The sequence below is a fragment of the Botryllus schlosseri genome, chromosome 9, assembly GCF_051294905.1.
Source record: "Botryllus schlosseri isolate E-star chromosome 9, Bs_hap1, whole genome shotgun sequence".
In the NCBI taxonomy this organism is placed as follows: Eukaryota; Metazoa; Chordata; class Ascidiacea; order Stolidobranchia; family Styelidae; genus Botryllus; species Botryllus schlosseri.
The window spans coordinates 20113865-20135112 of NC_137244.1; the positions used below are offsets into that span (position 1 = coordinate 20113865).

At 40.0% G+C, this 21248-nt stretch overlaps 2 protein-coding genes across 5 annotated transcripts in view; one reads left to right on the forward strand and one right to left on the reverse strand.

Moving 5' to 3' along the window:
• Positions 1–545: 545 nt before the first annotated feature.
• LOC145446364 (sushi, von Willebrand factor type A, EGF and pentraxin domain-containing protein 1-like) lies at positions 546–20657 on the forward strand. Its single transcript, XM_080324635.1, has 24 exons — positions 546–754; positions 3470–3721; positions 3795–4034; positions 5732–5923; positions 7831–8049; positions 8768–8986; positions 9049–9246; positions 9310–9432; positions 9490–9588; positions 9643–9732; positions 9792–9982; positions 10478–10670; positions 10725–10859; positions 11027–11185; positions 11283–11504; positions 11560–11763; positions 13908–14114; positions 14182–14385; positions 14925–15078; positions 15280–15362; positions 15420–15573; positions 15650–15732; positions 15790–15943; positions 17291–20657. Exons 1-24 carry the CDS (start codon positions 700–702, stop codon positions 17397–17399), a joined length of 3939 nt encoding a protein of 1312 aa, XP_080180761.1. The 5' UTR covers positions 546–699; the 3' UTR covers positions 17400–20657.
• Positions 17763–21248, reverse strand: part of LOC145446363 (uncharacterized) — a 79145-nt gene continuing 75659 nt past the window's right edge. For all 4 annotated transcript variants that reach the window (XM_080324630.1, XM_080324632.1, XM_080324631.1 and 1 more), the window contains 2 exons: positions 20019–21009; positions 17763–18525 (listed from right to left, as the gene is read on the reverse strand). In XM_080324630.1, the coding sequence (XP_080180756.1) occupies positions 17917–18525; positions 20019–21009 (1600 nt within the window). In that variant the 3' untranslated portion in view covers positions 17763–17916. The remainder of the gene's footprint in view (positions 18526–20018; positions 21010–21248) is intronic.

Genomic DNA, 21248 nt, shown 5'->3' on the forward strand with positions numbered 1-21248 from the left:
ATATGGCTGCAGTGTATGGTCTCTTTCGGAAAATCAAAGAAGCGTCCTGGATGTCTGCTACAAACAATTTTTGCGAAAAATGGTACACGGAGGCTACACTCGAAGGGGAACCGATCACGCATTCAAAATTAGCAATCAGAATCTTCATAGAATCTGTCGCACTGAAGACCTTTCAGTATTCATTGATCACCAACAAGCTAAATTTCTTGCACACATAATTCGAAAACCTAATGACAGTGTCGTGAAGTCAATAACGTTTGAAGATGAAAGGAGAACGAAAAAAGGAAGACCCTCCGCAACGCTGATGAGCAATGTCCTCCATCGGAACGACACCGACATCAGGACATTCTCAAAAGCAGCACTTTCAAGGGAAATTTAATTTATAACTTAAATCGTTGATGCTCTCTTTTTTGATGGATACTTCCATCACCTCGGTGATGGTGCTCTAAGTCTGAACGCAGACAGAGCTAGACCTATATATATATATACTTCCAGAAAATCCCAGAAAAGCTTTGTTATGCTTATTTAGCATGTTGTCGAGCGATTATGACGTCACTGCGAATAGCGCGGAAGAACACACTCGAGTGCGTCGTGTATTTGCTGTTTACGCATTAGCACTTGGCAGAGATGCTCCCGGAGCTAGATACTATGTGCAGTTGTGCAGTTTGACTAGTTATTTATTCGGACAATTTCGAGGAGATGATTGATTGGCGCCTTTTCTCTTTCTTTATCTTCGCCGTCAAAGTTGGTACAGGTGAACGAAATTTTTATGTTTAGTAAAGCCATGCCCATGCAGTACGTTGATTTGAAGGAAGACCTAGGCTTGCATTTATTGCAGTTTCGGCTATTAACCTACTACAAAGCTTGATATTTCGGACAATGGTAAATAGGACGCATTGAGAGAAAATAATTGTAGTCTGGTCAAGTCAGGTACCATGTGGTCCACTACCATATTTTCTTTCTTGCACTCTCAGCAGTGTCACCTTGATGTGATCTCCTACAGTACCGGTATGTCCTGTCAATTTTTGGGAAATTTTGACTTTTAGCACATAATTAGAATATAAGCAGTTTTGTTTTTCATTAACCTTGAAAATTCGTGTTCAATGTCCACTTCACTAGAAATTCATGCTACTTTAGAACTTGGATCTAGAGGTCGACAGATATTGATTTTTGGAGACCGATACCGATTATCAACACACTCACAAGGCCGATAACCGATATTGTAGGCCGATATTAATATGGAAGGATCTAAGAACCATTTCGCCAAAAATATTTTATATTAGGCAACATGACACTTGTACATGCCACAGAAAGCTGAACAAGTAACAAGAAAAAGCACTTCTTCGATAGTAGGTAGACATTGAAAAGTGTTCACCATGATCACCAATAAATGTTTCCCATGAACACGAAAAAAAATTTATAAACGTCAAAATAAATTGTTGTTTTTTGTGCCTTTGGAGAGACGGATATTAGGGTTGGGGTGGGGTATTAGGACTGGGGGAAGGGGGATATTAGGGATGAGGAGCGGGATGTTAGGGTTGTGGGTTGGGGGAAAGGGGGATATTAGGGATGAGGATCGGGATGTTAGGGTTGGGGGAAATTAGGGTTATGGGAAGGGGTTATAAGGGTTGGGGGAAAGGGGGATATTAGGGATGAGGAGCGGGATGTTAGGGTTGTGGGAGGGGGGATATTAGGGTTGGGAGAAAGGGGATATTAGGGTTGGGAGAAAGGGGGATATTAGGGATGAGGAGCGGGATGTTAGGGTTGGGGGAAAGGGGGATATTAGAGTTGGAGGTGGGTTAGGGTCAAAGTTGGGGTTAGGGTATCCCAAGATTAGGTTTGGTGGATATTAGGATCAATGTTGGGAGAAAGGGGATATTAGGGTTTGGGGAAAGGGGGATTGGAGGTGGATTAGGGTATCCAAAGATTACGGTTGGGGGAGAGGGGGATATTAGAGTTGGGGTGAGGGACATGATATCCAACCCACTTTGACCCTAACCCACCTCCTTTCCCCCAACCTTAATCTTGGGATACCCAACCCTAACCCACCTCCAATCCCCCTTTCCCCCAACCCTAATACCCCCCTTCCCTAACCCTAATATCCACCAACCCTAATCTTGGGTACCCCAACTTTGACCCTAACCCACCTCCAATCCCCTATTCCTCAAACCTTAATATCCCCCTTTCCCCAACCCTAATATCCCTCCTCCCATAACCCTAATTTCCCCCAAGCCCAACATCCCCGCCTAAGCCCTAATATCCCTCTTTCCCCAACCCTAATATCCGTCTCTCCAAAGACACAAAACACAACAATTCATTTTGACGTTTATAAATTTTTATTCGTGTTCATGGGAAACATCTATTGGTGTTCATGGTGAACACTTTTCGATGTCTACCTACTATCGAAGAAGTGCCCAAGAAAACTGAAATTAGAAAGAATTATTGCTTAATTGTGCACATTCATTAAAATTTGGGATAACCCAAAAAGCAAAACGTGATACAGAATCGCAGATCAGTCCAGTAGAGGTATATTGTAATGCAGGAAGCATAGTTTCTCTGCATGCCCACCCAGTTAAACTCGTCCTGCAAGGGTTAGTCAGTCATGTATCGCCCTTTGCGGCCTTTTGGATTTGAATGAAATAGTATTTACTGTGGTCAATTCTTTATTTATTTATTATAATTGTGCCCACCTTAAATACTATTTTATTCAAATCCAAATTTTTCGACGGCAATAACTCCGCTTCCACTGGTTGGATTCGAGCTAAATTTGGTGAACATCGTTTCTATAGACAACCCAACAATTTCATGGGGCGAACAGAAATTTTGAAGTTTTTCTCATTTACTTTACATAGGCCTAATAAATAAATAAAACTTTCTTCTGCTGTAGCAATGCGGCTACTGGTTGGAATTGAACCAAATTTGGTGTGCATGCTTGCATTAGGTACCGTAACTTGACGATTTTATCAAGTAAGCGAGTACTATTTGAGAAAAGGAGTCATTTTTGAACACCTTTAGTGGACATGCCGGTTTTCCAGTTAAGGTATAGGCCTATACTATGTGTATGTAATTTGTTAGTAGCATGTCCTTCAACCAGATTCCAATTCATGATTACTGGTATGCATATGCATAATGTAAAATGCCGTGATCTGTGTTGGGGTGGCCTCATTGGATCACTGATCTGTATTTTTGTATCGATAAGGTTTTACGATTAATGCAGTTTGTGCCGCAAGCGGACCCCCCCCCCCGCAAGCCTGTGAACCATTGATTTGTGTACTGTGTTTGTGTTGTAAGTAAGATTTGCTGACCCAGGATTTCAATATCAATTAATTCGAACTGAAATAAGTCACCACCATTTGACTCAACGTACAAACTTTACATAATGTGCAGAAGTGAAATATGCCCACTCCAACATACCATATATAATTATACAATATTGGCGTGCTTTTCATGTCTTTATATTTTATTAAAGGCAGCTCTGGGGTATTTGGACCTTATAAAACGACTTGTCCAGAATTGCCCAAAAGTCGTGATCCTCCTATTGCGGATGCTCTCTACGAATGTGATAAGGGTTCAGATCTAACATCTCATTGCTACTATAAATGTCGACATGCCTCATTCAAAGAAACTGCGACAAGCTACTTTGAATGTCAAGCACACTTTGATCCTAACACTGGTATTGTGGAGGATGCTAATTGGTATGGGTTGGAGGGATATTGTGAACGTAAGTACACTAACTGGTAAAATCGTCACCATATGGAATTTAGGTATAACCAGTATTACTAATTCTCTTTCAGCCGTATCTTGTCACGAGATGACCGAGTTATCTACAGCTCCTTACTCGTGCGATAAAAGTACCATTTCCAATGTCGATGGGCTTGTTGTGGGCTATCCTGTTGAAACTATTTGTGACACACCTTGTCCTGATGACCTGTCAACATCAAACCGATTCAAGTGCACGTTAGTTGGTGGCTATGGCGGAGACAGAGTGATGGGAGGAAAGGCTATTTGGATTCCCATGAAGAAGACTTGTTATCGTAAGACTTAATTCTTGTAGATCCTTTTCCAGTGAAGAGTGGGTCTATAATATATAGCCTATATTAATAGACAATAGAAAATGCTGTTCCCATCCTTACGTCGGCCGTCATTTTCCCAGTCCTACATTAAAACGGAAGCTAGAAGCTTGGTTTGCCTGGCACCCAATCAATACTAAAATTATGAGGAATTACTAAAAAATTCCATCATGCCGGCTGCATTTTATGATGGCCTATCTTGGTTTGATGTTCTTCTTGTTCCCAATCCATTACCTCACAGGCCACAACACGAACCGATGCACTACTTTCAAGTCACTTCTTAGTGTGTTTATTCCTCATTGCTCATTTGCAATTAAGCAATTTGTACCACGCTATTGCGTTTCGACCGTAACATATGATGGCACTTTCTGAAAGGAAGAGCAGTCGTGGCAATGATTTGTGATATATATCATCATTTTATTTGAATTTTCCTCAAATCTAAACATCACAAGATTGTGATATAATGAAAAAAAGAAGGGTGCCGAAGCGTCTTGCAGTTGTCTTTTAATGAGCCACCCACCGTGGCCTAGAGGTGTGGTTATCAACCTTTTTTAGCTTCTGGTAAGATTTCAAAAAGTATTCCGTGGTTCTGTGAACCTTCAAAAATTGAAATAAATCGCTCTTCAATAACGACAAGCGTATGCAAGTATAGTACTAAAGTGCGACATTTTGAGGGTATCGTTTGTAATTGAATATTTTCATGATGGTATTCATGTAATTCTGCGGTAGTGTGTCTGCAGAGTCGAGATGATATTGCTTTGCGCAGATAAACGCACTACTGCCGATATTCGATCGCAGTCTCCTCGCGGAAGTTCGTGAATTCACCGACGGCACTAACTCGAATAAGGTTCTTCCCGCCGACAATATCGAGAAACAAACCATTTTTTCAGTTGGACCAAACATCATATCCTGCTACCTTGTTCATTTCCCACTACCACCAGACGTACTACTAATACAATGCAGCTCAACGAATGATCCTGTAAACTGAGCAACTCAGCAAGTCAGGTCTTAGTTGTCGCTCGCATGTCGTCATCGGAGACGGTACCAAGTTCAAGTCAAGTCGAGCATGTGACCATGTCTAATTCACGAATCTGTAAATTTACGGGACTGGCGAAGTTTCAAATCAGTTTATAATTTGATGTTTTACATCTTTTATCAAGTGACAAGCCTTCAACATATTGTGTTTTGCAATTAAGGTATAAAATTGTAAAATATCTGGCGGACCGGTTGAAAAGTGGTCTCAGATCAGCGGTTCAGAACCAGTGGCCTAGAGCATGTACAATCATGTACAATGTACATAAGAGGTTTCCAAATTGGATTTAAGAAAGGAAATCACACAAGGAAGCAACGAAAATTAATATGTCTGTAGGCGAGGTCGATATGTCAGATTGTGCAATGTATTAGATGTGTAGGTAGTTGTGGACCAAAGGCTTGCAGATTAGAGTAAGTGTTCCCCAGGTCAGTTCTGGTTAAGAACCACTGGTCTAGTCTTTCGAGGGGATGCTGCTATCCGACTCGGCGCATGGGCCGAGTCAAAAATTCAGTCGGCATCTCAAAAGTTGGGAATTTTGCATCTTGGGATTGTGATGTTTCAAGTTAGCTTGTTATGCCACTAACTTACTTCAATAATTTGTATAATTGAATATTGTATTTTATTCCAGCCTCTCCTTGTCCTGACCCACATGGTATCGTGTCGACCGCCTTATTCACTGGAAATGACCGTTATAATTTAGCATCCTATGTAAAGCATTCATGTAAAAGTGGATATCGAAAATCTTCAATATACATCCCAATGTGCTCCTACCAGAGAGATGGGACTCTTGGATGGTCTCCTCCGTTACCAACATGTTTACGTGAGTATAAGAGTTATATACAAAAGGAACTAGCTCCTTCCATTCACATTATCCCTCACAGGGGTTGCCGCAACTGGTCAGTGATCCCCAATATAGTTTAGTTGATATTTTAGCACTGAGTGCCATTCCTCTCATAACCTTATCCATTTCCCCAGGCTTGGGACTGCAACTGAATTAATTTTGCCACATCCGTCAATACTATTTTAATTCATTTGAGTGGGAAGGGTATCTTCTTTCAATGATATATCTTTACTTAGACCAAGGGTCGGCAACCTACGGCCCGCGGGCCGGATCCGGCCCGCCAAGCGAAATCGTCCGGCCCGCGACATAATAATTAGTTATCACAAGAATACGGCCCGCCGTTTCATAATGAGTTTCAATCCGCAGTGCAGCACTGCATGAAAAAAATGCGGCATTGCTACGATGTAATAGTAGCCTACATCGTATTAGTCTATTGTTACGCCATAAAACGAAGGTGGTTGAAGTAGAAGATGGAGATTAGACTAGACTGGATCAGTGCTTATCAATCGGGTGTATCTCGCAACCGAAGGTGTTCCATACTTTTTTAAAGGGTTTACCACTCTAATGGGGTGTGACAATAAAGGTGTCCTTCCTTTGCTTCAAAAACGCTTGGAACATCTCAGACGCAATGAAGGAATCTCAAACTGTTCAATTATAGATAACTAGCCTCCGTATGTTAGTTAGCCTATCTATAGTTTAATTTTCCAGAAGGCATTGTGTGCCAAGACAACAAACCTGAATAGTGTTTTGGCCACAATGGTGAAAACTGTTGATATGATTTTTGTCTCATTACCTGAATCAGTTACGCCAGATATTACTAGAAGCAGAGAATCAATATGGCGATGTCATGTAGGCCTATATCTGTCATGTTCGCGAAAATGGGTATCTCATCTTGCTTTCCTGGTACATTGAACGTCACATCTGAACAAATGGAATTTGCAACTTCAGGGGGAAAACAACTAAATACATGAGATGTTGAGGCGCATTCAAAACAAATCGGTGACTCTGGAAATGTCAACAGTACAAAAAAAATTATGCTCACTTTCCTATACTGGAGGAGAGAAAACCTATAGTACCAACACTACATTCAACTACTGAATATTCACCCGGTTTTCCGAAATTCCTTCTCTACAAAATGAATTCTGACTATTCAGTACTCCGTTTGATGTGGACGCCAATACCATTGCCTGAAAATTTCAAATGGGCCTTTCTGAAATCCGATGCAGTTGAATTGAATGACAAATTTCATACAAAGAGCATATCGCTGCATGAATTAGACAAAGAGAACGTTCTTGAAATTGGTCTTTATCCCAGCTTGACCAACAATGCAAAAGAAATTGCATCGATTTTTAGAAGCACGAACGCATGTGAACAATAGTTTTGAACAATGAAATTCACGAATAGCAAGCTAAGATCACGTATTTCGGACGTCCATTTTGAATAGGGTCCGATTCTTGTTTCATCTGACTTGTTACCAGAAGTTGAAAACCTTTCACAAAGCAAAATGCGTCAATTGTCACATTTATTCGGTGTTGTTGAAGTGTAAATACATGTATCTTCTGATTGGTATGATTGAGATTGCAGGAATGTAGGATAATATACCGAAGTGAGCGTAAAACATAGTACTAAGAAAAATTGCGGCCCGCCAAAAAGTTGTACACCCGAAATTTGGCCTGCGACTAGCAAAAGGTTGGCGACCCCTGACTTAGACGATGTTTCGACTTTTCTGTTGTGATGACTGACAAATTGCTCTGTGGCTCTCAAAAACAATACTGGTATGCACTCAATAAACCAGGAATGTTGATTTATGATGAATATCATGCGATGTATTTTGTGTCAAATTTTTCACTTGATGTTTTTGAAATGCTAAACTGTTTTGTGTTCAGGAAGTCCATATAAGTGCAAATTTTATGGAAACAGAATTGGTCTCATGCAGCTATGGCACAGTCTATTGTGGTCAATCGGATCTGAACTCACTTTTTCATGCTACAAGGCCACTACTCTCATTGGTCCTACTCTTATGACGTGTGTCGACACTGGTAGTAAGGCTGCATGGAGACCTAATGATTCACAATACGAGGACGAGGAATTGCCGAAATGTATCCGTAAGTATTCATATACATAAATACTGGGATGAATGACAATTTGCTGTCATCCAGCTGACATGGGCATTCTCCCATAAGCCAACGATGTGATTAAACATAAGGAATTTTAGTGTGACAGCTATTTCAACATTTAAGAGGCATACCTCTCTCATAAAATTCACATTCTAACTGAATCAAATGTAATTATGAATGCTGAGCTAGAGACGACAAATCATAAGGGGAAATATTAATTGCATTGGTCGGCAATGTAAAATCATCAAGTTGAAAATCTTTGTTGCAGGATAAATTGGATTTTCTATTATAGGCTATACTGATATCCATGGCCCATGTTTCGGACAGAATCTAGCTTTGACAATGGCTATTGTGCCAAATTCATGATTCATTGAAAAATTCCCCATTATCTCAAGACGGTCACAGGCAGGATGGTGTGATGGGCACAGCAACGCGATGTTGGGACTACAGATTATTTTGCCATCAAGAATTTTCTTGAGATTCCTTGATTTTGAAAAGTTTATACAAGGATAGCTCAATGTAGGCGTATTGGTTGAGCGATTGAGTGAAAAGCAGTCTATTACCAGTACTACAACGTAGCATATTTTATCAGCATCTAGTATCAGACCCTGTGTCGGAGTGAATTTTTGGCCTGACAAATCTGAACTGAACTGAACAATGCTTCTTGATGTACTGCCCTGATTTGAGTCGTGTCGTATTTTGGCAGCTGCAACATGTCCAGATCTTAATAATTTCAAATATGGAGAATTGGATTCCTGTAGAGGGGGCAGCTCTAAATTTCAAGTGGACAGCTTGTGCAAATATTTTTGCCCTGATGGGAGAACAGCTCCGTCAACCTCTCGAACTTCGTTACTATGCACACCAAACCCAGGTCAAGAGCTCAGTTTCGATGGTAAATGGTCCCTGATATCTGATCCATGTGAAGGCGAGTTCATGTGAAGTGGTTTTATGGTGTTTCCCAAGTATCAAATGTATTCAACCTTTCAGTAATGACCTGTCCAGCGATTACTAAATCAAGTCTGCCAAGTCGTTTACAAATGAAGTGTCAAGGAAATACATTTGGTTCGCAATGTTATTTCTCATGTGATGTTGGATACGATCTCAATACTGATGAACACTGGATTACGTGCGATGATGTCCGAAAGAGTGCACAGTGGGACAAAAAAACGCCTTCTTGCATTCCCAGTAACATTCTTATTTCTATGTAGTCATGATTTTGCAATTCATGATGAATAACACAACATTCAGCGCCTGCTCCACCTGATCCATATACCAATAGGATTCCTATACTCACTGGAGAGGGATTCAGTAAGAAGTATCTTATTTTCAAAGACCGCCTAACCTGGCACGAAGCTAACGATTATTGTGAAGGTTGGTTTCGCAAACTGGCTTGTATCCCGGAAAGTGTTAAAGTATTTGTGTCGATAGGAATATTCGGAAATCTGGCCATGCCAAAGTCAAACGCCATACATGATTGGATCTTCTTGAAAATGCAATCTGTAATGACCGATCTCAAAGCAGCAGAGGGTATATATTTGTTTCGCGTTTGAACGATCATCCTTAGTCCATGTTATTGTTCAGGCACGTGGGTTGGGATGAGTGATATTGGGTCGGAGGGACGGTGGACATTTGTAGATTCTACCCGGGTGAATCCGCCGTTTACGTTGCCAGGTTTGACTCGTAATTCCCCGTGAATAGTGTTTGTAATTTACCATGATTGATTTTCTCAGATATGACAGACGGTGGTCGCATGAAAAATTACTTTACGAATGTAACTCACGAAGGACGATATTGGTTTGCATGGCGATTCACTCAGTTCTGTACCTATGCAGATTGTCAGGCAAATTGTCGAGCTGTCTCAGCGAGACTGCCACATATTGAGTCGTTGGATGTCAATAATTTGATTGGAACAATGGTGAAGGTAGGATTCAATAATGCAGAGGTTACCAACCTTTTTATGGTCGCGACCCCCAAATTTTGATTTGAAAAGGTTCCGCGACCCACCACTCAATTTGGCGTGTTGACTATCAAAACCGACCCTTTAATCTTCATACTGATGGCCAGACCCCATTCCTGCGTTATAGTAGGTGGTGCTGTAAAATGACACTTCGACTGATCCGACACCTTGTCTGCTGGGTTCGCGTTCCTTAAAAGTTTTTTTTTTTGTAATTGAAAAATGAACTAAAATTTTCAGAAATAAGCTGCCGATAGCGTCCGGTTGATTGGCATTCTTGCAATAGTCATTGGTATTCCGCGACCCCTAGGTTGAGAAACCCTGTACCCTGAAATAATGTATAAAATGAGAATGCATGAGTATTCATCATTACTTTACAATGTAATGTTGAATGATTTTCAGACGCAATTAAAAGTAAAAGCGAGTATACTATCAATGGAAATTATATGTACAACATTTTAGAACTTTATCAGCCATTTCAAGAATATGGGATACGGTATGAATCGGCCGTACGACTATTCCAAATATTACTTGGATGGAACGGCGACTTCCAAATCTACGTTTTCCAGAAGCGATGGAAAACAACTATACTTCTATCCTTCTTGGTACTCGTCAAACGGTATATCGCAACCTGCAAAATCCAATGCTTACGCGGGTATGCTCCAGTTACAGATCTTTTTGGCTTGATTGAACTTGCGGTTCCGTTCAGCTTTTCAAAACTGGGATCAGGCCACGTTACAACCGAATGGATTTGCTAGCGGCAAGAGGTGTGTCGTGATGAATGGGAAAATGAAATGGGAAGACAGTTCGTGTGACTTGAAACTCCCACTCATATGCGAAACAAGTAACATTTCTCTTATAGTCTTTTGACCATCTCCTAGTTTGAACTGTAGCACCATGGTGAGGGTGACTGTCTCACAGTATGGCGCCTGTATGCTCACAAGAATAGCCTACTTTCAATGTTTTGTTTTCAAAAATTGCTCAGCTACTGTGTGTGGTATTCTGTTTTAGAGACTGTCTCTCCGTTTGAAAGATGGTTGTCTAGTGGTACACCGCACCAGGAGCCAAACAACTTATGGAATGTTGAAAATTGTGGCGGCATACTAAACGAAATTGGCGCCTGGAATGATTTTGACTGCGCTCGGAAGCTACCTTTCATTTGTGAAGTGGGTGAGTTCCAAAGATAGATGTAGGTTACATGCCGCGTGCTCTTTCATTGTAAAACAATTGTATTTTGATCTATCTAAGCAATTCTCCTATACCCTAGATGTGTATTGCCCGCGCATTCCCGTCACATCGCTGTCTAAAGAAACCACATTCACCTGCCAAGTATCTCCCACATCAAAAAAGCCAGAATGCAATTTTCAATGCAGCCCGGGCTTCGAGTTGGACCGTCTAAACACCACAAGTGGTACTATTGTTTGTGAAGATGAGAATGGGGATCGAAATGGTGTTTGGAAACCTGGCGTTGTAAACTGTGTTAAAATCAGTAAGTAAAACATGTCTGACTCGTATGCATAGGTTCATACTTCTTGCTGTTACAGGGATCTGGTGTAAACTTTATACTGCAGCCATGTTAAATACCGAAACCACTCTCCGTTGTTCGGATGACAACCGGTACGGCTCGCAATGTAATATTACATGCAGCGATATTACTACTCCAAGGAATAAAATTGATCGGGTTAAATGCGAGGATCCTGATAAAAATCGTGTCGGTGATTGGAGCAATGCTTTTCCAGATTGTGTAGGTATGTGTAAAAGTGATTTGTTTCCTAGTAGTATTTTGTGTAAGCAGAATATCACACGGTCAATGTTACCAACTTGAAATTGATTGTGAAAGTGAAAATGTAAGTTCCTCGACAAATAAATCTTTAGAAAAGCTGTTAATAGGAGTCGATTGAGTACTACGAAGATGACAGGTATTCTTGACCCTCACAATATTAAATATTGTACACTGTGTATTGTTTGGATGAACTTGGCGATGTTGCTTCATTCCTCTCTCAATGTCCTTTGATTATGAGACACTTCGGTGAACTCTGTAATCAAGTCACAAGGCTACGAGTGACAAGTCAATCTTACTTTTATAGTTTTGTCTCGAATCATGTTGAGTCATTTTCATTTCATCACCGAGTCAAGTCCAAGTCAGCGAGCAGAGAGTCGGGTCCGAGTTATGTTATTATGACTCGAGTACAAGTTATCGTGTTGACTGCTCAGTTTCCTGTTGAAGGCTGGTTAAAGCCACTTTTTATAGAGATAGAGATTCTTTATTTTCATTAAACCAAAATACATAACGCACGGCAGTGGTGGTGGTACAGAAAATATGCATGCACAGTATTCGGTATTAGATAGGAATGATCGATAAGACCGTGAAGGTCATCTAGTCTGATCACACCAGCATCAAACAGGTACACTTGACTCTAACTCTGTTTGGCGATATCGAAAGGCTCGCATTTGTAATATACTAATTTTCCTCACTTTTAGCAGTTTCTGGTCGCATTTTCAACTACCGGTACCTATAGACTAGGGTTACCATATTTTTGTAACACAAATTCCGGATGCTCTGTAGCGCCCACAAGTGGATTTCGAAATGGGGTATGCGCACATCGTCGGTCAATATGACGTCACACTAGCAAAGCTTTGTCTGTCGACTAGAGGTGGTCACGATCCAGTTCAGGAGTACGTGGCTGTGTGATGTAAGTTGTAACCAGGACCGAAGCCACATTTTTCAGCCCCATCCCGCCCAAATCTTGGGCGCACCTTAGGGTAATCGTTGCAAATTATGGGGGCTTCCTATATGCAATGATTTGAATGAATTATGTCAATAATATTGGTTGTTTCATATATTACTATATAATTTGATCCTATCTCCGCCCACATGATCAGAGTTAGTGGTAGAGCTGGAGGATGAATATGACTTCGAAAATGCAAGGAGCGTAATTGTACATCGTTAAGTCATGTCACGCCTATAAGATTATTTACCTAATGCCTAATGCCTGCGCGCACTGCACCACTTAGCTATATAAGCACCGCACATCCGGTGGTTTCCAGCGTTTTATGTTCGCGACTCTATCTCCAATATGAAAATGTTCCTCGGCCCAGCTCAAAATTTGATAAGCTGATTACCAATTTAAAAGTCGGCACATTTGCCCTGACTTACCCACGGCCTATTTTTGAAGCTGATTAGGTTCAACATCTTCGCGAACCCCAGAATAAAGGCAAACTACTCCCAAGTTTAGACCCACTATGTTTGAATAAAGCATCCAAACGGCCGAAACCGACTCTATGAATATACCGTTATAATTGCGATTACAATTAGACTTACTTCTGTAAATGGATGTTATTTTTATTTATTTTTGATCACAGTTTTAGCTAGGGTGGTAAGCCCCATATAAAAACCAACATTATTATGTGATAGTAAATCGCGCACAGCGCGAAGAAAAACTTCATGTAGCATAAATCTGCCCAAAATTAATATTGTTTATGTTGATTTAGGAAAAATTATGAGCCTACTCTAAAATTCCGGACATTTCGGCATATTTTAGAAATTCCTCCCGGACGCAGATTTAACAGTGATATTCCGGATATGTCCGGGAAATTCCGGACGTATGGCAACCCTACTATAGACGAAATCCCAAGAGTTGGGTTACTTTACTTTTCTTCGAAGTTACAATGAAATGTCAGTCTTGGCTGTCTGAGTCTCGAGTAATATGACTCGGTTCGAGTCCTGCGCAATGACTCGAGTCATTACAACCCACTCTATATGACCCTATCATTAAACATATACTGTGTTGCTCACTCTCTGAATAAATTTATTTCCACACCCCATTTGTACATACCAAAGGAATCTCATCTTGATCCTTCACTGCAATGCTGTAATCTTCGTATATTTCAGATATTGTATGTCCAGACATCTCTAAAATACTGAAGTCACCTACAAAGTCTACTTGCACTAACAAAAATATCATCCATTCCCGGTGCACTATATTTTGTACCAAGGGATTTGCTCTGGACAGCGGAGATCTAACAACGGGACTGCACTGTCACGATAACGACCGCGACGGTGTAGGTTCTTGGAATGCCACTCCACCAGCTTGTCGCGGTAAGATTGACGACACCATGTTGTACTTCTTCATTTTATGTTTATTGTGCCGTCATCACCAACTTAGCCCTGACTTGCACTCCTATCGATCCGTCATCATTTTCCGATGCTACTTCGATCTCGTGTACTTCTAAAACTGCGTTTAATGCCACATGCACCTTTACTTGCTCCGGGGATACACGAGTTGCGGGAGATACGGATGTACATGTATGCACCGACGTTGAAGATGATAAAGTGACGGAATGGTTTCCCGAACCGATGAGCTGCATATGTGAGTGTTTCTTATTATATCGACAGTCTGAATTCTATATTCTACATAAATGTATGCTATATATTTGTCCTTAAAGAGCATCTTGAAGTACAGAACTTCAATATAAAATTGAATAGTATATACATTATTCATCTTGAAATGAACCCGAATACTTTCGGCTGATTCTCGTCAGGTTAATCGTCACCAACTAGTAGAGAATCGGGAAGAACATTGTATATCAACAATCGTATAACAAAATATGATGTCTCACCAGCATAGAATGAAATATCAAATAATTTTTATCTTTAGGTATAATTTCGTGATTTTAAATGCTGAATATATGTCATTTTCCATTGTTTCAGTTGATGATGCTCTGGTACTCAAATTTACGCACCATAAAATATACATGAAATTATTCGACTACACACAACATGCAAGTACCTGCAGACTAATAATATTGAGGATTCCTCAGCTATGACACAATAATCCTGTATCTACTATATTTTCCATCAAGCTACAGTAGGCTACCTGAATCTACATGAATTTTTTTCCGCTTACAGATTATCCGGTTGAATGCACGAGTTATCGTGGGGATCATCCTTTACAGTGTTTGAATAAAATATGGACCAAAGCGGGATGTCTTCTGAAAGGAAGCGGTGCCCCTGGTACATTCACTGAGTCTGGTCGTAAGACAATGAGATTCACACCACTTGAGTAAGTCTGCAACAACTTATCCCAATACGAGGAATGACGTTTGTCAAATTGAATGACCAATCATTTGTAATTTGACGTCTTAGTTGGAAGATTTTACTGCAACAGTCATGCCAATTGATTGTATCCTTCTAGCGATACTTCTTTGCATATGTTATGGGTGTGAAATCCAACTTTCAAATTCGTATTTCTATTTATAAACAGTGATTTATTGGATGTCTTCAAAAAGTATGTGACTAAATCAGAAGATAATGATGCTACTGCACAAATGCAGTGCTACGGATTTGGTAACATGGCCTATTTTGGTGAATATACCATGGAAATAGATGTTTTCTATATTTCAGAATTTCTACCGGGTTGTGAAACCTACCATGGCCCTCACAGTACCGAATGTTTGGAATCAATTTGGAAAGAAGTCGGATGTTTAGACAGAGGACAAAAACATCCCAAGAAGCTCTCCTCATCAGAGTTGAATTCTTTGAAAGCCATGAATTTGTCGTAAGATGAAACGAAGACATTGTTGTCACTGCATTTCTTCAACATATCTGACGAATTTCTATGATCCATTTTCCAGTCATGTCACCACATTGTTCAATGAAACCGCATTGAAGTCCGATCGTGGGGACCAACTCAGTCAAATGCATTGTTATGGAATAAGTATGTTTGACATCACAATTTATTTCTTGAAATGTTATATCGATCCGAAAATTTCAGTTTATCTGCCCGGATGTGTACATTACCGTGGGCCTCACCCGTTGGAGTGTCTGATTTCCTTATGGACACAAGCTACTTGCCTGGCGGAAGGAACGAAGCATCCCTCAAAACTCTCCACCAAGGAACGGAACGATCTTTCATCATCTGATTTATGGTAAGTTGCTTATCTCTGGTATTGTAATTTTCTGATTTCTGCCATTGCACACTGTGCAGTGTAGCTGGTAAGTATTAATTAGTATTAAATTTTTATTGTTGTTCTTGTGAATATATATTTCTTTTGCAAAATGATGTAACGTGAATTTCCGATTGTTAATAAAAATCCTTTCTTGAAACGTCTGGTGTATGGTACTGGAGAGTGCCAAGTATAATTGTCATGGTGCGTATCTGCAAATTACATTGAATCCCCCTGAATTATACTAAGGAAAAGTCACTTAGTAGAAGTACCGAGGCAAAAAAGGGTGTGTAAAACTGGAATATATTGAAAAATGTTCAAGCAATTAAATTGTGTTGTTACAGCGGTACCGCAAGTGCATAGAAAGTTGGTGGAAATCTATATTGAAGATATGTAAGACAAGATCTTATAATTACAAAGAAAATATGCGCTACATAACTTCGTCATCAGTATAATATGATAAATTTCAGCCTTCCAAGGCTTACCACGCAATTGAAAGATGGGAATGTGTGGAAACCACTTGGAATAGTCTTTGAAATTGTGATTTTTTGCTACTAAATCTTGCTCGATTACTCAGGTAGTTCCACATCGGGCCAATATAGGTCTCCAAAGAAGTATCGCCATCAGGTAATGCGGTAGGTATTTATAAACCGTTTTGATATCGTCACTCCTACAATTGTTCTGGGTGAGGGGAGTCTTCAGCAGAAGGATTGATTTATGACAGTTGTTTTTAAAGTATAGATCAGGGAGGGGTATAAATTTAGGTCGTAATATTAGCTGTATTTCTTACAAATTCGTTGCTCGATCAATTGTAAGTAAATTTCCAAATCCAGTGATTTAGGTACTAAAACCAGTACGTGGCACGCATAAAATTATGTTTCTGAGGAAAGTTTGAACGTGTGCTGGTAATTGTTGGGCAAGGTAGAGCGAAGGAGAGGGAGTTGGTGTCCTACTTTCTTAGCCTGTACTACTGATATTATAGTAGGATTACCATATTATGGAATCGGTAATGGAGGACACTTTTTCATAATTTTCAGACTTAGTATTGTGGAGTAAAATTCGGAAAAATGATGAATTTTTCCTTTGTGGCTGGTTGATAAAAAAATGCGTCATTTATGCCCATCTGTCCATTATCTTAGCTCTAGAAGCTGTAAAGGAGGTCGAATTCCCGAAAATAAGGACATTTAGGCGTCCTTGGAGGATATTTTAAAAAACCTGAAAAAGGAGGATGTATGGTAACTCTATATTATGGTGTCTTCTACCTAGCTTGCCATCAGTAGCTGATGGCAGTTATTGACTAGAAACTGTGCAGAAATGATTTATGTACAGGTACACAAAATATGGAAACCGTGCATTGGATTTCGGTGAATCAACCTCACTTGATCATTACGTAGTCTTAAACTGGTCTCAACATCCTCAGTTTCACCCATGCCTGTAGCAGACCAATATCAGAAATAAATTTTTCTCGGTGTGCGTGTCTTTTGAGTTGCGATAAAAAAGAATTGGATCATGCCTTGAAAAGTTTATGAAGGTTTAGGTAACATTCCAGCCCAAGGTTTTGGCACCACAAAGCTTACCAGATGCAGATTTTTATTATATATAAAATGTATGTGGATTTAAATATTCTTGAGGCCCAGTCTAGTTCTGCAGAAAAGCTGATCAAGGTCAGTTTAAAAAGAATGTAACTAGACAAGATAGGTCCAATCCCTTCCTGGATAACATTTGACGGTAGTTCCGTGAGTAACATGCAATTTTTCTCCACAACTATATTCGACCACCACATTTTTCATTTAATAACTAGTTTGCACATTATAACACAGTTGTATTTATTCCTGAACGATTTAACAAAACAGTAACAGTGATGGGTCGAAATATAAATATTCTTTATCCTCTAAATATCAACACAAACTATTTACTAACCTCCTATCCAACAGATAGAAGTTGAAACAAAATCATCAGTAAAATTTCACGATTGTAGCATATATACAGTTCGATACTGGCAAAACAAATACCAATGAAATGCCAAACGTCACACAGAACAGAATGACAATTTCTAATGCTGTTCTATCCATACATGTTAAAGTGTTACTGATGATGAATCCAGATATGCCGCAAATATAAAGAGCTATGCAAAATACTATCAGGAACCGAAATAACAGCGAACGGCTGTGGAGATGTTGCGTTGAGTCATATGGTTTCTCTGGTTGGACATATTTGTGAGTGATGATGTCTGTCGGAAAGTCTTCGTCCCGGAGCATGTAGACTGCATTGGCAATGCTTTGAGTACTAGCAGTAGCATCGTCGTCTTTGATTTCATCCATCTCATTAGGCGAAATCTCACTGATAAGACTCCTATCACTTGGTATCGAGGTGACATATTCCACAAAATGAAGAGAGCTCACGCATTCAGCGCATTTCTTGATAGGCAAGGAACGTCGTAGATTCTCAACTTTCGGAATATCATTTCGCTTGCGTGGCTGAAGAGTTTGCTTGATGGGTTTGAAATTATTTTGCCTGTCCCTGGCTCCAAATTCATCTTGCAGTAGAGACTTATCATCAGTAACCTATGACCAAAATTCACAAGTAATAATATACTGTCACAATCAGGGTGAAGAGCCAGTTCACTCCCACCCCAGGCATTTTCAATATTTCACTACTGAAATTTTGATTCATAACTCTTTTTCTGAATATGATCTGAATAACCTTACTTATTTGTTGATATTTATCTTATATTATACACGTAGGCTACATGTAGCTTTTCAACCGACTCTGATGAGACGCAGTAACATGTATGGAGTTGTAATGTACAAGTCGTTAATGTGAAGCAAAAACAGCGTCTTCTGTCCCTTGGATACGCCTATGATGATAACTTATAGCTAACAGGAACAGCAACGAATATCATTTTGATTATATAATAACTGGAAGTTCATGCTGAAGTAACCAATTATTCCAGCAGGCTCGTATGTCGTGCAAAAGGGTGTGCATTAAACTCAGACTGAATTGTATTCAATGTAGATTTACAGTAGTTTGACACTTCGTATTATTGTAACATAAATATTGCCACAATTACAATTTATTATTTTCAACTTCCTGTGGAAGTATGCGGCACCACCGCCACATATTATATTGGATTGAGCATTTAGCGCATTCATATTTGTAGTGTTTAAAAATGTCATGAAATAATTGTACATAACGTAAGTGTCGCATGAATTGATTGCATCATTGGGTTCAATGTTCTGAAATCGCAATGGGCCATTCCAAACCTAAACATCCGATGTTGACACCACTACCTTTTCAAATCTCCTGAAATTTGGCACATGGCTAGATGAGCTAAATTCAAACAGACATTACTTTATTTTATCAAAATTAAACCTTGGGAGCGAAAGTTAAGTCATTTTGAAAATTGACAATTTGACGCTCATTTCGGGTCTGCACAATACTTGTTATATCAATACAATATTCAAGGTGTAGCAGCTACACTGTAGCTAGATGTTGGAAGACAGTTCAAATTCGTCACTTGGATTTCTCGGTAGCCTGTTAAAGGTTAAATTGAAGGAAGATTTGGTAAATAGTCTAAAATCAGTCATGCGTTAGACTGCGGATTGCCCCAAAAGATAATAAAATAGTCAAATGAGTTGATAAGAATTCATTCAAAGCTGTTTGATTTTAGCCTTGTGACTCTGAAGTGATTAAATTGCAGTCTCAGGAGCGCACTGCATTTGTACATGAAACTGTGCAAGTTTGGCATATGCCGAACTGGTGGTTCCCTAACCTTTTTGACTCATCGCCCCCCTATCTTTATCAGCCCCGCTGGTGACTGTAAGTACGGGTTCACTAACATTTTTTGAAAGCAAGAGCTACTTTTTAGGAAATGATTGATGCGAAGAGTTACTAGTTTTCTCCTGCCGTTCATTTGAGACCCCAACCAGAAACCCTGAATTCCCCACCGGTTGGAAACCACTGCTCTAGGCTAAGCGATGCGCCACAACGTTTCCAGACCGTAAAATCATCCGCGACCAACATAAGGTTGACAACCCCTGATTTAGAGTATGCTTACCAGATGACGTGATTTGGAATCACCACTGTCTGCGGTCTTGTGTCTCGAACTGTCGATTGAATATCCAATAGACTGGGCATCACTCCGATTATCATCTCTTTCCGGAGATATCTCTTTCTTGCGACCATTGATACAGCATTTTATGCAACACAGTAAAGTCCTCCAGCCAGCGTACATTGGACTCAGTCCTTCCCAGTAACTCACAGCATCTTCCACACGCCGTTTCCATGACTTGGAAAGTTTACGGCCAACCAACATCAACACTACCAGCAGTACTATCGATGCTACCAGTGTCATCATTCTACCCCACGTTGTGTAGTTGGAAAGAATGTCCGTCGAAGGTCCGAACATATCCGACTGGAAGTTCAAATCGGGATCGGAGAGACCGTGATAAAAAGCATCTACCATGAGATTGAAATACACGGCAAACATACAATAGAAAACCTTTTCCACTCTTGTCAGATTACACATTACAGGTTTTTCACTGGGAAACAGCATCGAGAGTGGGCACAGATGCTTCATCACTTTGCAGAGCTTATCACACAGTTTTAGCTGCACTGAATTAGCGTCGGTGAGGTAGAATTTTGTTGGCTGTTTGCTAGACACTCCCATTTGCGTAACATCTTTTATAACTGGAACCCACACCTTCTTTGTTTTGGTGTAGGCGTCTCTTACGGCCAAATTTTTAACAGTTAAATCATGGTTGTCTTTGCATTGACACACGTTTCCAGGCTGAACTTTTTCAGAAAGACGATTAAGAAATCTTCCGACCGGTAACATATGCGTATGCAATGGATTTACTATCCTTGGCCAAGATTTCAATGATGTGCGCGATTCTTTCCGAGTATTCCCAAGCGTGCTAGTGTCGTCTATATCATTACCAGACGTTGAGCAATCCTGTACATTTTTCGGGATACTGAGCATCTCGATATGTTCCACCTCTCCAATGCTAGCAGGATACGTGACGGCGATTGTATTTGTGTATGACGGTCTGCAAAGATATGAACATAATTGAGGGGCTCTGCATCAATGTCGGAACTTATCGTGTATCACTTTTCTGTTCTGGGTGACCAGCAGGACAATGGAGTCACGAAATATTTTGAACAAATATGATACTGCTTCAACTGGGTTTAAAATGGTAACTTCAGTTCATACAAACAATTCTATCAGAAAAAAACTGCCATTACACTCTTTGTTTAGTGTGGAGAGTCATAATTTTCACATACATTA

Coding starts and splice junctions, on each gene's coding strand:
- LOC145446364 (XM_080324635.1), top strand. CDS start 700: ATGATTGATTGGCGCCTTTTCTCTTTCTTTATCTTCGCCGTCAAAGTT. Junction 755..3,469: donor CGCCGTCAAAGTTGGTACAG/GTGAACGAAATT, acceptor ATTTTATTAAAG/GCAGCTCTGGGGTATTTGGA. Junction 9,433..9,489: donor AGCTAACGATTATTGTGAAG/GTTGGTTTCGCA, acceptor TTGTGTCGATAG/GAATATTCGGAAATCTGGCC.